The sequence below is a fragment of the Phytophthora ramorum genome (assembly GCF_020800215.1).
Source record: "Phytophthora ramorum isolate Pr-102 chromosome Unknown Phyram_PR-102_s0002, whole genome shotgun sequence".
Classification (NCBI taxonomy): domain Eukaryota; phylum Oomycota; class Peronosporomycetes; order Peronosporales; family Peronosporaceae; genus Phytophthora; species Phytophthora ramorum.
This window is the reverse complement of record NW_027150648.1, coordinates 3,498,218-3,512,724: the sequence shown is the minus strand read 5'-3', so window position 1 is coordinate 3,512,724 and position 14,507 is coordinate 3,498,218. Positions and strand designations below refer to the sequence as shown.

At 50.2% G+C, this 14,507-nt stretch overlaps 2 protein-coding genes across 2 annotated transcripts; both read left to right on the top strand.

The window, feature by feature from the left end:
* Positions 1-1,832: 1,832 nt before the first annotated feature.
* Positions 1,833-2,303, top strand: KRP23_2544 (uncharacterized protein; the record flags this gene model as incomplete). The annotated part of the gene is made up of 1 exon (XM_067887294.1): positions 1,833-2,303. One exon carries the CDS (start codon positions 1,833-1,835, stop codon positions 2,301-2,303), a length of 471 nt encoding a protein of 156 aa, XP_067749894.1.
* Positions 2,304-5,111: 2,808 nt separating this feature from the next.
* Positions 5,112-6,081, top strand: KRP23_2543 (uncharacterized protein; the record flags this gene model as incomplete). The annotated part of the gene is made up of 3 exons (XM_067887293.1): positions 5,112-5,300; positions 5,376-5,600; positions 5,671-6,081. The coding sequence occupies 3 exons, from the start codon at positions 5,112-5,114 to the stop codon at positions 6,079-6,081; spliced, it is 825 nt and encodes a 274-aa protein (XP_067749893.1).
* Between the last annotated feature and the right edge of the window lie 8,426 nt (positions 6,082-14,507).

The window sequence follows — 14,507 nt, the reverse complement described above, 5'->3', positions numbered from 1 at the left end:
CAATCATCTGTTGTTCATTAATCAACGTTCGTTATTAATCTGCGTTGCCATGCATGGGTCACTTCAACATGTCGAAACCGACTCGGGGTCCCCAAGCACAATTTTTCCCATCTCTAGCTTATCCTACTTATGCGATGAAAGCCTGCTGTTTTCCAGCACTTGTTCACTTGTTTGATTTGATCGAATTGGTGGTGCGTAAAGGACACTTTTTACCCCCAACCCACGATCTCGACGAATAACTGCGCGCGTATTAGCTAGCGCCACAGCTTGATTCGAGCACCTTCCGGCTTGGCGGATAGCCTACCGGGATGTGGTCGTCAACGGCCAGTTTGGCTTTATCCGCCCTCGACCTTAGCGCTGTTCGAAGGAGTAAGTCCACACCTTACTGAAGAATGAAAATCGTACAGGTTGGCGCCTTCGCCGCAACGTTGACGACCCTGTCGACGTTAACGTACGGCTACTCGTTTTCTGCCGCGATGAACGATCAGAAAGAGGAAAGCACAGATTTGACCACTAACGAAGAGAGCCGCATTTACGGCGGAACGGAGGCGAGCATCGACAAGTACCCATTCCTCGCCAGTCTGCGCGACTCGTTCTTTGACGAAACATTCTGCGGTGGGGCTCTGATCGCACCCCAGTACATTCTTACGGCTGGCCACTGCATCAAAACTGACGAAATGGACATCGTCGCAACCTTCGGAACGAACGACAGCACCGGCTCCGGGTCGGGTGACGCCAAACAATTCCCTGTGATTCAAGGCTTCCGCCACCCCATGTACAAGAAGAAAGAACACCTCTACGACGTAGGCTTGCTCAAGTTGAAGACGCCTGTGAAGCGCAAAACGGCGAAGCTTTGTGCTGTTGATGGGTCTGACAACGAAGTCGGCACCATGGCCACCGTGCTCGGCTGGGGAAAGACGGAGGACAGCTCGGGTGCGGCTAGCCCGATCCTGGAGCAGCTGACCATTCCTGTCATCTCGAATGCGCAATGCGGCAAGTTTGAGAAATACGTCGGTCGTGTCACGGAAGGCATGCTGTGCGCAGGAACTGGCAATGGCAAGGACACGTGCAATGGTGACTCTGGTGGCCCGCTACTCGTCGACGACGACATACTCATTGGCTGCGTGAGCTGGGGAAGCAAGTGCGGTGAACAGGCTGGTATCTACACTCGCCTGACGTACGTTATGGATTACATCAACGACATTTTGGCTGGAGGTGACGGCAGCAACTTCACAGAGAGTGCCGAGGGATCTGGCTCGACGACCCAGGAGACCTCGCTTGCTTCATCTACAACGGGGTCAGCGAGCCCCAGTTCTGGTTCGTCCACTACAGCTGCCTCTAGCACGGGTTCGTCAAGTACTGCTGCTTCTAGCACCGGATCATCGACGACGCAAGCTTCTTCCACCGAGGACGCGTCGGCTGCGACTAGCTCCAGTTCGGGGTCAACAGCTCAGCAACCAAGCTCCAGCACCGGGTCAGCGACTACTGCAGCGTCCAGTGCAGAGTCCCCGACAACTGAAGCTTCCCTGACCAGTTCCAGCACCGGATCCACCACTACCGACAGCTCTAGCACCGGATCTGCCACTGAAAGCTCCAACCTCGGGTCGCTCACATCTAGCTCTGGATCAGAGACGACTGCCAGCTCTAGCGACTCATCGGTGACGCAGTCCGCGACAACGGACGCTCCTGCGGTGACGCCAGCTGCTACGTCCAGCAGTGAGACTGGTGCTTCCTCGGTGGGATCCCCTGCCGATACTCCCTCTACGTCTGGTTGCAGGGTCCGTCGCCGTCGGCGGTTGGCTGCGATCGATGAGGAGGAGGTTGAAGAGGACATGGAGGCAGCGGAAAAGGCTAAGTTGGTTGCTGAGCAAAAAGAGGAGGAGGCTGAGAGTGACATTGCGGACGCCAAGGAGACTGGCGATGAGGAAGAGCTTGAAGACGCCGAGGAAGCCAAGGCTGCCGCTGAGAAGGAAGTGGAGGAGGCTGAGGAAGAAGAGGAGGAAGATGAAGAAGAGGAGGAGGAAGATGAAATTGAAGAGCTGAAGAAGGCCAATAAGGACGAAGAGGACGGCGAGGAGGAGGAAGAAGAGGAGGAGACCCCAATCAAGGCACCAAAGAAGAAGTCCAAGAAGTCCAAAAAGACCGTGGAGACCGAAGAAGAGTCGGAGGAGGGTGAGGAAGAGTCGAAGGAGAACAAGGAAGACAAGGAAGACCAAGCGGAAGAGGAAGAAGAGGAGGAGGAAGAGGCCGAAGACGGTGGCGAGAGTGATGAGGACGAGCAGTACAGTAATCTGCGTGAATAGGCAATGCTTCATGTGTACACAATTTTTTTTACGACTCGTTGCTGAATGCAATTTCGTGGGTTCCTGCCATTACTACAGCGGGGCATACGGATGTCAATACTGTGGCGAAACAAGCACGTCTTCGTGAACGATGCGCAGCTATCGACACTACTGCATGGAGAATGAGGATGGTGCTTGCATCACGGCGAAACGTCGAGCAGGCAGAACAAGAAAGGTGTGTTCAAGTGCTCTGTTTGCAGGAAAACGAAGGTGTTTACGGCAGCAAGCAGTCTGTGGGACCAAGTGAGGTTGACCTCCAAGCCTGTAGCTATATATTTAACGCCGAGAAGGAAATCGCAGCGACATTTGCACATTGCACGATGGATCTCTCGGCATTGACTGTGGTGGCGCTGATACATGCAAAATGGGAAGCTCACCTTCGCACGTGTGCGATCTTAAATGAGATGCCGTCCGAGATGGAAGCCTTAAAGGCATGGGTATTTTCTTCTTCACTCCGGAAAGGTCCATTGCCTGAACGGATGAGTGCTAAATGCCGCGCTGCAGCGCCACTGTGTCGTTCCGCTGGTGACCGAACTCAACCGACAACAGGATCCGTGCAAGGACAGTCTGTGGCATCGCGCTCACGTATGCAATTTGTTACCGAGTGGGCGAGTGACTGTGTAGTGTCATTAGCACCAGAACTTGGTTGTTTTTACGCGTTCATCACCGGAAAGCAATTCATACGCCGCCTCGTCGCACTCGTCGTCCATCAGGAGTCCGGGCACGTCCAAGACCGTGGAGAACTGGAAGCGTGGCAGCACGTAAAACACATACAGTGCGCCCCAGTTCGGCACCAAGTACGTCCCAGTGGAAATCACCAGACGCAGTGACTGCTCGAACAGCCCGCCGTTGTCATCGAAGAACATGCTATCGCACTCGCGCGTTTTGCCTGCACAACAGTCACGTTTAGTTCTTGAAGCATGTACGTCGAGCCCAAGTTCTTACCGCCGACACCAAGAGAGAGATACGCGTCTACCGCAAGTTGCAAGCTAGTGCTCACGAGGTTACACTGTTCACGCAAGCAATAAACGTAGAGAAGCACGCACAAGTCCGTCGTGTTAGCTATCAAGAGACTGTGCCAGAAAGAGACTCTGTCAGCGGGCGCACTTACGATCAGAAGAACCCAAATCCGTCCTTCATCCCAGAGCAGCTCGAACTCACGTTTGATCGAATCAAGGTGCGCCTGAGCCGTGCGCGTCTCAAACGTCTCTGCATGGCGGGCTCCATCGAACGCGACCGTGCTGTAGTTGCCCGTGCCTTGTAAACCAAACTGCCAGCTCGGAGTACCCGCTGCGGCACTGCTCTCACCATCGCTTGACGCTACAGATGAACATTACCGCGGCTATCTATCTCAACTTGCCAGTTGTTTTGCACGGCAACAGACCACATGTGTTCGTCAAACTCAACGGCGTGTGCTCCAACAATAGGACCACGCAATACAACAGTATGTTCCCAATTCAACGTTATTCCCCCCACACTCCAATTGCAGCTTCCCATCGTCAACACGGTTCCATCGATAATCGCTACCTTCCAGTGCATGAGTCTGGGGCCTGCGTGATATACGTTGACCCCGTTTTCAACCAGTTTTTTTATCATCGCTGAGCTTTTCTCGGTGACTTGTGCCCGATCAACGAGAACACGAACCGTGACACGCTGGGAGGCACGGATGATAGCGTCGGTCAGTTCCGGATGCGACAAGATGAACATAGCGATATCTACTGAGGTCTCTGCGCCGTCGAGCAAATCAATGAGCGTCTGAGGTGCAGCTTGGTCGCGAGAAAACCAGTAGTCTACAACTGCAGTTTGTAGTCTACCCAATATGTCCTGCTCCATTGCGGCCAAATACTCGACGGTCGACCCCCATTATCCTTGCGATGTCCTTGAGCGATAGGGTTTCCGTGACGCTAAGACCTCGTTTCCACCACGAAACGCATGGGGGTCCACCGAGGGGGTTTACCTGACTTGGACTCGTCTTGGCTGGGCTGGGAGTGGACGATGGAGTTGATCGTGCTGCAGGCGTGTCCTGTGCTTTGATGCAGCTGGGTAATTCTCTCCCCTTTCTGGTATCGCTTGCGAATCTGGGACTTCTCTGCTGGAGTTAGTCGCGGACGGCGTTTCTTGGGCAGCGGACTTTGCGTTCTGTAGGCATTCGGCACGACGCGTCGCGAAGCAGTGTACATCCGAACGGTGGCGAGAGCGATGTTTCCGGTACACCCGGGACTGGCCGAGGGGACGTTGGCACACTTGCGAGCGCGGCGAAGTACTGGGGGTGGGGATGAGTTTCTATCGGGAGTCTGGGGTGGGTGATGCGGGTGGAGTACTGGGCAAGTGGAATTTCTCCGAGTGGAGGAGGGACCACATTCTCCTGGTGCGCGTCGTGCAGTTCTCGCGTCTGGGGGGGGGCATTAATATGCCCCTCCCCATTTACAATGTCATAAGCTTACCGAAAGCTCTATGATTGGCTAGTGGGGGGGGGGGGGCATTGTGGAAGAGAGTGAATCGTGCCACAACATAGCCCGTCGACCTAGCGCTAATTAAATTACCGTTGTTGTATTGTAAAATACGCCTTGAAAACAACGTTTACAACGCCCCCGCCCCGCCCAGTCAGTGGCGGGAAATCATTCCAGAACGCCGCCCCGCTCCCCTCCCTCCCCCGTAGCCGACGTGCACCGCTCGGCCGCTCTTGATCGCTTCGACGCCTCCTGACGCAGATCAAGCTGCAGCGACTGTGGACCACTGTGGCTCCTCTTCACCTCGCTGTACTAAAAAATGGGTCCACGAAAGCGCAGGGTTATCCCTGAACCCGACGAATCAGTTTATGAAGACGAACAGGAAGGGGAAAGCGAGGAGATTACACCTCGTCAGACCGTTTCCAAGCCCAGCCTACAAGGAGAAATGTACGAGTCCTGGACGGCGTTCGAAACCGAGTTCGCAGCCTACTCTAAAGCAACATTCCAGGTAAAAGAAAAGTATGTCCACTGTCGTGTTGCGCTGGTGGTGGCCTACTTACTTTGCTACATTTTCAAATGGTAGACATTCTCGAAGAGAACATCGACAACCCGCTCGGCTCGAAACAAGGGCATCAAGGACGGCTACGCAAAAAGAAACAAAGAAACCCCGGAATATGAGCTTTTCCTGGACGAGTCATTCCCTTATTATCTCGTTTCCTATGAGTGCACTCATGCTGGCAAACACCGAAATCGTGGAATGGGTAAGCGCCCTCGCCACACGGTTCGTTCAATCGATTGCAAGGCCAAGGTACAGCTTATTCTCATTTGGTTGTTCATCAATTCTTACCTAATGAGTGACCTTTGGTGTTGCCTTCTAGCTTAACGTGTTGCTGCAACGTGAAGGGGATCGTTACTTTATGAAGGTTTCGCTACACCATTCCACGCACAACCATCGTTCAGGGAGAGACGAATACGTTAACCTATCCGAGAACCGTATGCAGCTCCCCAAAGCCGATGTTGCAAACGTTGACATGCTTCGCAAGGTCGGCGTCTCCAGGAAAAAGATTTTGAAGTATATCTGGGATCACACTGACTGCGAGCCCAACATGGTGGACGTTCACAATCTGTTGGCCAAGCTGAAGCGAAAAGAGGAAGCCGGGACGACTTTGTCTGAGCGAGTATCAGAAACTCTGGATCGGTTTTGCGAGAATGACCAACTCGCTGTTGCTCATGTGGATATCGATCGCCAGGCCAATGAGGTACATTATCTGCGACTAGAGCTCAATTGACTTAGTACTAATCTGTTATATCGGCGCTGTAGTACATCGCACGTTGCATATCTATCCAGACATCGCATATGCGCGCCGTATTCGATGCTTTTCCGGAAGTTCTCCTGGTGGATGCCACACACGATACAAACGCATCAAGGTACAAGCTTTTTTCATTCATGGTGCACGATGCTTTTGGTCGCGGACAGCACGTACAGGTATGTAAATCCGCCGGTGTGCATGACATCTTAGATGTACTGTGTTTATAGCTGGAGTGCTGCATGAGCAATATTGTGACGTATTTATACCATATTGTGGTATCTTGTACACTGGCTTGTGGTATATTGTGTCATCTTGTGTGTTCTGTCTAACGTGACTCTGTGCATGTTGTCTATGTTGGTGGGGTGTCTATCAGCATGCTCTTCTCACAGACGAGCGCTCTGATACACTACGCCATGCGCTTAAGCGATTCAAGCTTGTGAATCCTTCCTGGGTGGAAATACGCTGCGTTATGGTGGATAAAGATTTCACTGAGATTGGTGTGTTCACGTCAGAACTACCCGAAGCTCGGATTTTACTCTGCCAATTTCATGCCATCAAGTACATCCAAGAGCGTGTGAGCAAGACAGAGTACGGTCTCGATGCTGTACAGCGCTCGCGATTGAAACCGGTTGCAAGTTTGATTGTACGAGCTGAGTCAGAGCAGGTCTATGACGGTTGCATTGAATTCATGAAGCAAGTTCTCCACGTGCCTGAGCCAGAAGATGGAGTTATTTTGGACGCTCCGCCATTCTGGGCGTACTTCATGCAGAATTGGCACGCTTGTCGCTCTATGTGGTGTTCTTATCTTAGAGATAACGTCGTTCACCTGGGGAACACTACGAACAATCGATTGGAATCCTCCTGGCAAAAAATCAAGACCGTTGTTGACCGAGACGTGGAACTTGATGAAACTATAACCAGCTTGATATGGTGGGCAAAAGTAAAGCAAAAGGAGTTCACCACCGAATTAGGCCGCGTCGGGTACGTGTTTGATGCCGTAAATCAGACAACTCCCGAACTGTCCAATCTGGCTCAAACTGTGAGTAAGCACGCGTTTGGCATCATCAAGGACCAGTATGACGTCGCCGCTAATGGAACTGCCTACTATGACATACGAGACGATGGTGACGATATTTTTGTACTCTCGAGTGACGCCACAACTTGTAAGGTGGACGCATCGACATGGAGTTCGTATTGCATGTTAGGGCAAACTCGAAAGCTGCCGTGTCGACATCTCATGTATTTGCGGAAGGTGCAGCGCTTTAAGTGCATCATTCCGTTTGGCTACATCGCAGACAGATGGCTTCTCAACTCGCCTTCCATGATCAGTCAGTTCCGTACAAAGGAGGTAGACGTAACCGGGTATTCAGAAGGCGAGTTCACTGTGATTAACAGATCGCGTCCGAAGTCCCAGACAGACAAGTACAAAGAGGCCATGGTGAGTGCCAAGCGGTTTGCCGAGATATTGAGTACGTACGGAACCCCACAATTCAGCAAAGCCCTCTCGTTGATCGATGGATTTGTGCTTGCACTGGAGACGTGCAACATGCGAGCCTTGGAACGCGCTTTCCATGCGGCGACAGAAGTACAAAATAATACTCCAGACGGGGAACAACATGTGTCCCCACAGCCGCAGCATTATCTACAACATGAGCCACAACATGAACCACAACAATCACAACATGAGCCACAACATGAGCCACAACATGGACCACAACATGAACCACAACATGGACCACAACATGAACCACAACATGAACCACAACATGAACCACAACATGAGCAACACGAGCTGAATCGAACAGACTCATCTAGTGGAAGTGGTGGCTGCGTTGAAAGACCCAACGAAGAGTCAGACAATGATGAAGTCATAACGATTATCGACGATAGCGGGAGTGAACCAGAACCTACAGTACGGGCTGATCCATCGAGTGCGAGTGAACCCATTACTTGTGATAGTAAAAGAGGACGAAAACGCCTTCAAATGTGGACAATAAGCAAAACAGTGAGACCTCCCGGTCGACCGCGCCAAACATTACGGCAGCGACAATTTGCAAGGAAGCAAAAGTTTGATTCAATTAAAGCTTTGTGTCAACAAAGCAAAGCATCGTTTGCGGATAAAGACAACACTCTCGCGGAGTTGGAGATTCGATTGAACGGTCGTGTTACCTATCACACCTTGTCCGCTTTCGCAAACAAATTTACCGTTGTGTCGCGCATTCCTACTGTGGAGGAGGCCCCACACCTGTGTGTTGCAGTCCCAGTCGCAAATTCTGTTAGTGTTCGGAGAAACGCAGAGCTGTGCAAAGTTATTCTTCCGCGCGAGTGGGTAATGAAGAGTATTCAGTTGATGTCAACATGCCGACAGTCCTACCGTTCTCAACACGGCGGTGAACTAGCTGATTCTGAAATACTTCTCAAGTTCCAGCGGGGCCGAGCATCGTTGTTCCCTAAAATAACTGGAAACTACATACAATCTATGCGGGTGTGGTTTTCGTGTAAGCAAAGCTTTGCGTGGATTGAAGAAGCTATGAACTGGATTCGACAAATCGATGTCAACGAAGCCCAAATGGGATCATTATTTGGTCTTGACGAAATGATCAATGCTGAGGAGGTGTGTACTTGCCTGCAGCATATCAACATCATGGATGAAGAAGAGTTTGCGGTACTAAATCTAGTCTACAACTCCGAGCTGGATGACGTTTGTATGACTGCAGCTATAGCCGTAATCTGCGCAGATGCCGACAGCAGACCAAAGGAGATGAAGACCAATGTATTTACGACACATCTGATGGCCATGCTCACTGATAGCGAGAGGATGAACTGGCTTATGGAGAATGCTGTGGTCAAAGAGGCCGAAGACAAAATAGTGGGGACGGTGTGGATCGACCAGAACCACTGGTGTGGTCTTTGCATTAGTGTGAAGACATACACGTATACTGTCATGGATCCGCGCAACAATAAGGATACCATCACAGCGGTAGACAAATTGTTCAAAGGATCGTTCCTCCCCCTTTTGAAGCAAGACAAGCGGTGGAGACGAGATGTGAGCCGGTACTTCCAGCAGGAAGATGGAACAAGCTGCGGCGTGTTAGTGTTAGCTTTCATCGAAAGTTTCGTCTTTCAGACATACGACCTCCCTTCGGATTCTAATCTGCTTAGATTCCGTTATCTACTGAAGCTCCTACTTGCGTAGCGCGTAGCTGAAATATAGGAGCTCGAGAAATATCCCTTTGCGTTCATCCGTATGACCACTCGTACGAGATCTTCGCCGTATTCCATTTGTACAAGTAAAGCGCAATTGAGATTTGTGGGCGAAACACAAACTAACGCTTCGCCTGCTAAGCTGAAAATAACGGGTGCTGTTGTTTATACGTGGGCATGAATTCGGATTTAGTACGAGTAATATTGTGTGTATTGTGGCAACATTGTTCCAATTGCACAAGATGGACCGAGAACCGGCTCTCTATGTTGTGGCAGTATTCTCTGCCCATTGTGGAAGTCACCCTCCACAATAATAAAAAATAGACTTGGACACCTGCGATTTTTGCATTTTAAACTGTTTTTTTTTATTAATCAAGTTGAGGTTAGTTATATCAGTACTCGATTACCAAAAATACGCACGTTTGTATAGGCAAAGTTGAACTGTGATAACCAAGGCGCATTGAAAGATACAGTAGCGCGTCTCGAGTCTCTTCGCGCACGAGGTCTTTCAGCTTGCAAGATGATTGCTGGCCGCTTGGATGTTAACGTTGATCTCCTAGCTGAGCAGTACGCTCGCTACGCTTCGTGTCGCTAATATTGGTGCAACGGCTAGTCCGCTGAAATCGCTCCTGCACTGAATTCGCTGAAAACCGCATCTGCTGGCCGCGCTAATTTGTCTATTTTGCTTATTTTTGCCGCAGAATATGAACGATAACTCGTCCGCACGCCCTACAGTCTTATATTTATCTGTAAACGCGCTTACAGCCGCCTTATTGCCCAACTAACAAAGGCTCTTCCGCGACCTTAGATCGGATCTATGAGCGCAGAATCTCAATGGATTGTGATAGCATTACTAGGCGTGCAGGACCCCAGACATCTTGTAGCAGCCGATCAACTGTTGCAATTTTAACGCTAGGGCTGATTCCTGACGGCCAGCCTCTGTAAGTAGCTCGCTGTCGTTCGAATCTTAAGACGCAGCCGCTGGTTTTCCTTCTCCTTGCCTGCTAACTGCGTCATGAGGTCGCTGTTTTCTCTCTCTGCATTAACCAGGTCCTCCGTTAGCTTCTCCACTTGACCCTCCATGCTCCCAACTTGCTCTTGATGGAGAGTTTGCACTCTAGCCAACTCATCTTCCCATTCAGCAGTCGTCCTCACACGTCTGCCAGCTTCGATTGCGCGCAGCTCCATCAGCGCTTCCCTCAATTCAACAACGATATCCTTTTCCATGGCAGCTAGCATTTGTGCGTGGTTGCAAAACGTGCTAAAATGGCAAGTTTTAGACATGCGAACGTAGTCAACTGGTCTCTCCTCGTTTCGAGCGGCTTTGTAGCAGTTCACAAAGATAATCTTCTGCGAATCGGATAGTCGGTACGGCTCCGACAGCATCGCCTTCCGTGCTGCCTCCTCCCTTGCTTCTCACGGCGCTGTTTAAGTCGCAGAGCAGCACACGCTTGTTTTACCTCCGCCTTCGTTAGCTCGAGGATAGCTGGCGAGGATACTGGATGGATCATATCTGTATCGGTTTTTCTTACAACTGCTTGTGAATAAGTGGTCTGGTTGACATCTTCATCGACTTCACACCTTCACTAGACCTCCTTGAAGACTTTCGTCCGCTCACGGCATCTGTGTTTTGCTTCGTGCCCTGGCCCTCGACTGTTCTCTCCACGAGATGTTTGCGCTTCATCATAACACACGATATACCCGAGAACCTCGCTTCGCGTTGAGGCCACTGCAGATTTTCAAGGAAAATGTGTTAGTAAAATTTCTAGTGTAAAAAGAAACGTAAAAATTACTTTTTACGCAACTTGCAATTAATACCCACTTGTGATAGCTGAACAGGATAGGTAGTGTAGTCATCTAAGGATGCTGTTTAGCCTTCCACTGGTTAAAGTCCGCGACTTCCTCTGCAGATGTATATGGAGGCATTACGACCAACTGAATGAGACGGAGAATCTCGCTCACTGTCGCGTGGTTTGGTTGGAAGTGCTCTAGGTATTTTCGCGTGATTTCCTCAGTCAGCGTGAGGCCCTCCAAGATCGTCGCTCTTGATAGAGCAACATACAGAGTTTGTTTCGGCGATCCCGTTCTACGATCCAGCGGTGTCACGACAACTCCGTCATGACAGGTCTGGCCTTGTAATTTTTCCGTCGTGCAAGAAAAAGCGGGCACCACCGCAAATTGATCCACGGTGACAGTTGCTTGAGTAAGGTTCGGGACCCGTTTTAGCTGAAGGCATGCGTGCAGGGGTGGCAACCCAATAACACCTTCAGGAACCCTAGCGACCAGCGTTCTGTGACAACCACGAAGTTTGATCAGCAATAACTCCGGATGCCACAGAAATCTATGAACTGCAACGCCGTCCACGCTGTAAAGAGTGAACTCGAGCTCGTCGGGTGGAGGATGCATCCCCTCTATGGTGCCAATGACACCGTTTGCAATGATTTCAGCTTCGAGAAGCTTAGGGTGCGTACGCGTAGCCATCACCGGCATGCCAATGTAAAACAGCAACTTCATCGGGACTCGATTTGTGATATCGTCATTCACATTTGCGAGGTTGCTGACAATTATTTTGGAACGTGACGTCGGTAATGCCACACCGCCACTTTTCGAATTTGAGCAATCTTGAAAAGCATTAGGTGGTTTATGGCACACCGAAGATTGTTCGTACAAACGACAACGGGGCGATAAAATTCATCACCAGTCTGCACCGACGGCACTTCCACTTGACTTACAGGTTGTAAACGCGAATTCAAGAGTTCAAGGTGCTCATCCGAAACCCGGCCCCATCGATGGTTACCGAGGATATTCGCATACACAGGATCTAATCGCGCCCGCATGTTTTTAGTTAGAAATACGACAAGTTTAATAGCTGAATAGAGAGCGTAACCAGCATGACATAGCCGATTAACAGAACAAGAAGGAATTTGGTAACCTATAAGTCCACAACAAAGCATAATTAGTTGCTCGCTTCACTGGTTGGGCATAACAAACCACCACCAAACTCACATGGAACTCCTCCCACCGGTGGAAGCTGAAGAAAATCACTGATGGGTAGTACATGCTTGCCCCCCATGAACTTCTGGGGACTCGTTGACATTGAGCGAGACACAATATCAGTGCCGCCTAGGAGCGCTTGGTGCGTAATAGAAATTTCATCAATAACTACCAACACAACGCGACTGAATCGGGCCTTCATCTCAATCGAAGGAGCCGTATCAGGGTCGGCTCCATTTAGCTGCAGAGTACGGGCACTGTGTAAAGTTTTGCCATGAACATTAATTGCTGCAGCACCTGTAAAGGCTAGCGTCTCAACGCTTCCTTCTCGTTCCCATTTTTGGGCCATGGCCAGATGTGCTTCAACGACTGTGGACTTACCAGTCCCTCCTTCTCCTCCAAGATAAGCGATGAGTTGGGGTTTGATGTCATAGGTACCGGCGCTATCCTGTAATGGGGTAACTCTCCCCAGCAACGTCTCCAATATCTATAGCGTAAGCAAATAAAAGATGTCGAGCAGAAACCTGGAAAATCACATGCAGCCAAAAATTCATTTTGAACGCCTCGGACATCATCGCGACAGTTGGAAAAGACGGTAAGGTGTCAGGGGTCCACCGGGGTGTTGGAGGTGGTGGTTGGTACGGAACGGGGCCATAGCATTCGCTTAAACGCTCTACGCGAGTTCGTGTGGAAGAGAACGTTTCAATAAATGCTTGGATCCCAAACTGGGCGTTGTCGTCGACAGGCTTGATAATCTGTGATGGGTAGGAACTAGTCGTAAATTCAGCACGTATCGAAATGCTACGAGCCGTCCTGTACTTGCTGCTGGACGCCAATATAGACGCGCCAACATTTTTTACTCCGCTAACAATGATCGCAGCATCCTCAGACAGCTTAGCCGTTGACGTATCCGGTAATTCGACGCTAGTATCTCCGAGAAAATCATTAGGAATAGATTCAGGCGTAAGCTCGTCAGCATATCCACTACCAGTGGAACCAAGGTCAGGTACCCATGAGGAAGTAGAAGGTGCTCTGGTTCTCACCAATTCTTCCTCAGGAGATATGTTTTCATCGTTACTGTTTCGTTGAGCTCTGTAGTAGTCCTGCCACTGTGCCTCGTACTGCGTTAGTATTTGTACATGATCAGCATCGCCAGATAATAGGTACGATCGATAGCTAGCAAGGGGAGTCTGGCCTTCCAACAAAGGTGTAGATTTTCGATGAGGTTTGAATAGCGTAAGTAGTAGTAGTCCGAGCGGTCCTTCTCCAACTGTGCTGTAATATCAGGAATCTCATCCCCACACAAAACGAACACCTTTGCCGAATTGAGCCTAGAATACGACACGGGTTGCGTGTTGATGGGGACGAATTTGTTTTGCTTACCAGAACATTCAAACCTCTCGTAAATCTCAATAAGCGGAATGTTTTCCCGCGATGCGTGGCTTTTCCAGCATCGTTACAGTTGCATTAAGGCTATCATATTCGCCAGGTGTCGGTGCACTATGGGGAGAGACCACATCAGGCACTCGGGGGGTTATTCGGAGAACAGGACGACGTACATCACTTTCTCGAAGAGAAACACTTAAGGTGCGGCTAGGTCCTGTTAGATGCGCCTCGTCAACTGACTTCGTTTTTTGTTTCTTCGATAGCATCTTTCGTTGCGGAGCAAAATCGAAAGTGTTGATCTACACAACCCGTTGAGCTCGCATTCCTCCATATGCACCCACTACTGCGATAAAACCTATAGAAAATCATTAGGCATAGTACTCCCATACGTGCGTCGACAAGCTCGTCTCCTAGACCCACCAAAGCTTCAACGACACCATCGATATCACGAGAACAAATTTGCTCTTCCCATATCAGTCTTCAAGGCGATTTTCAATGCATTTCACATGCATCGGCATGATTATTACCCTCACAATCCTCAATCTCCAACCTGGCGGAGCCTGAAACCCAACCCAACAGATAATTGGAGATATGAAGCATAGCACGCTTTTATCCAGGCAAAGCTGGAACGTTCGACACAGTCTGACGATGGTCTTACGATTACGCTATCTGCTCGGCCTGCTGCATGCCACACCGAAGCTAATTGCTGCTTGCTGCAGCTCGATCACTATAGCGCGTGACATCCTACGAGGACGCGTCTGGCAGCTCTGCAATTGTAGCGGGGCTACGCATTCGGTTCACCTCCTACCTTAGTGTAACAC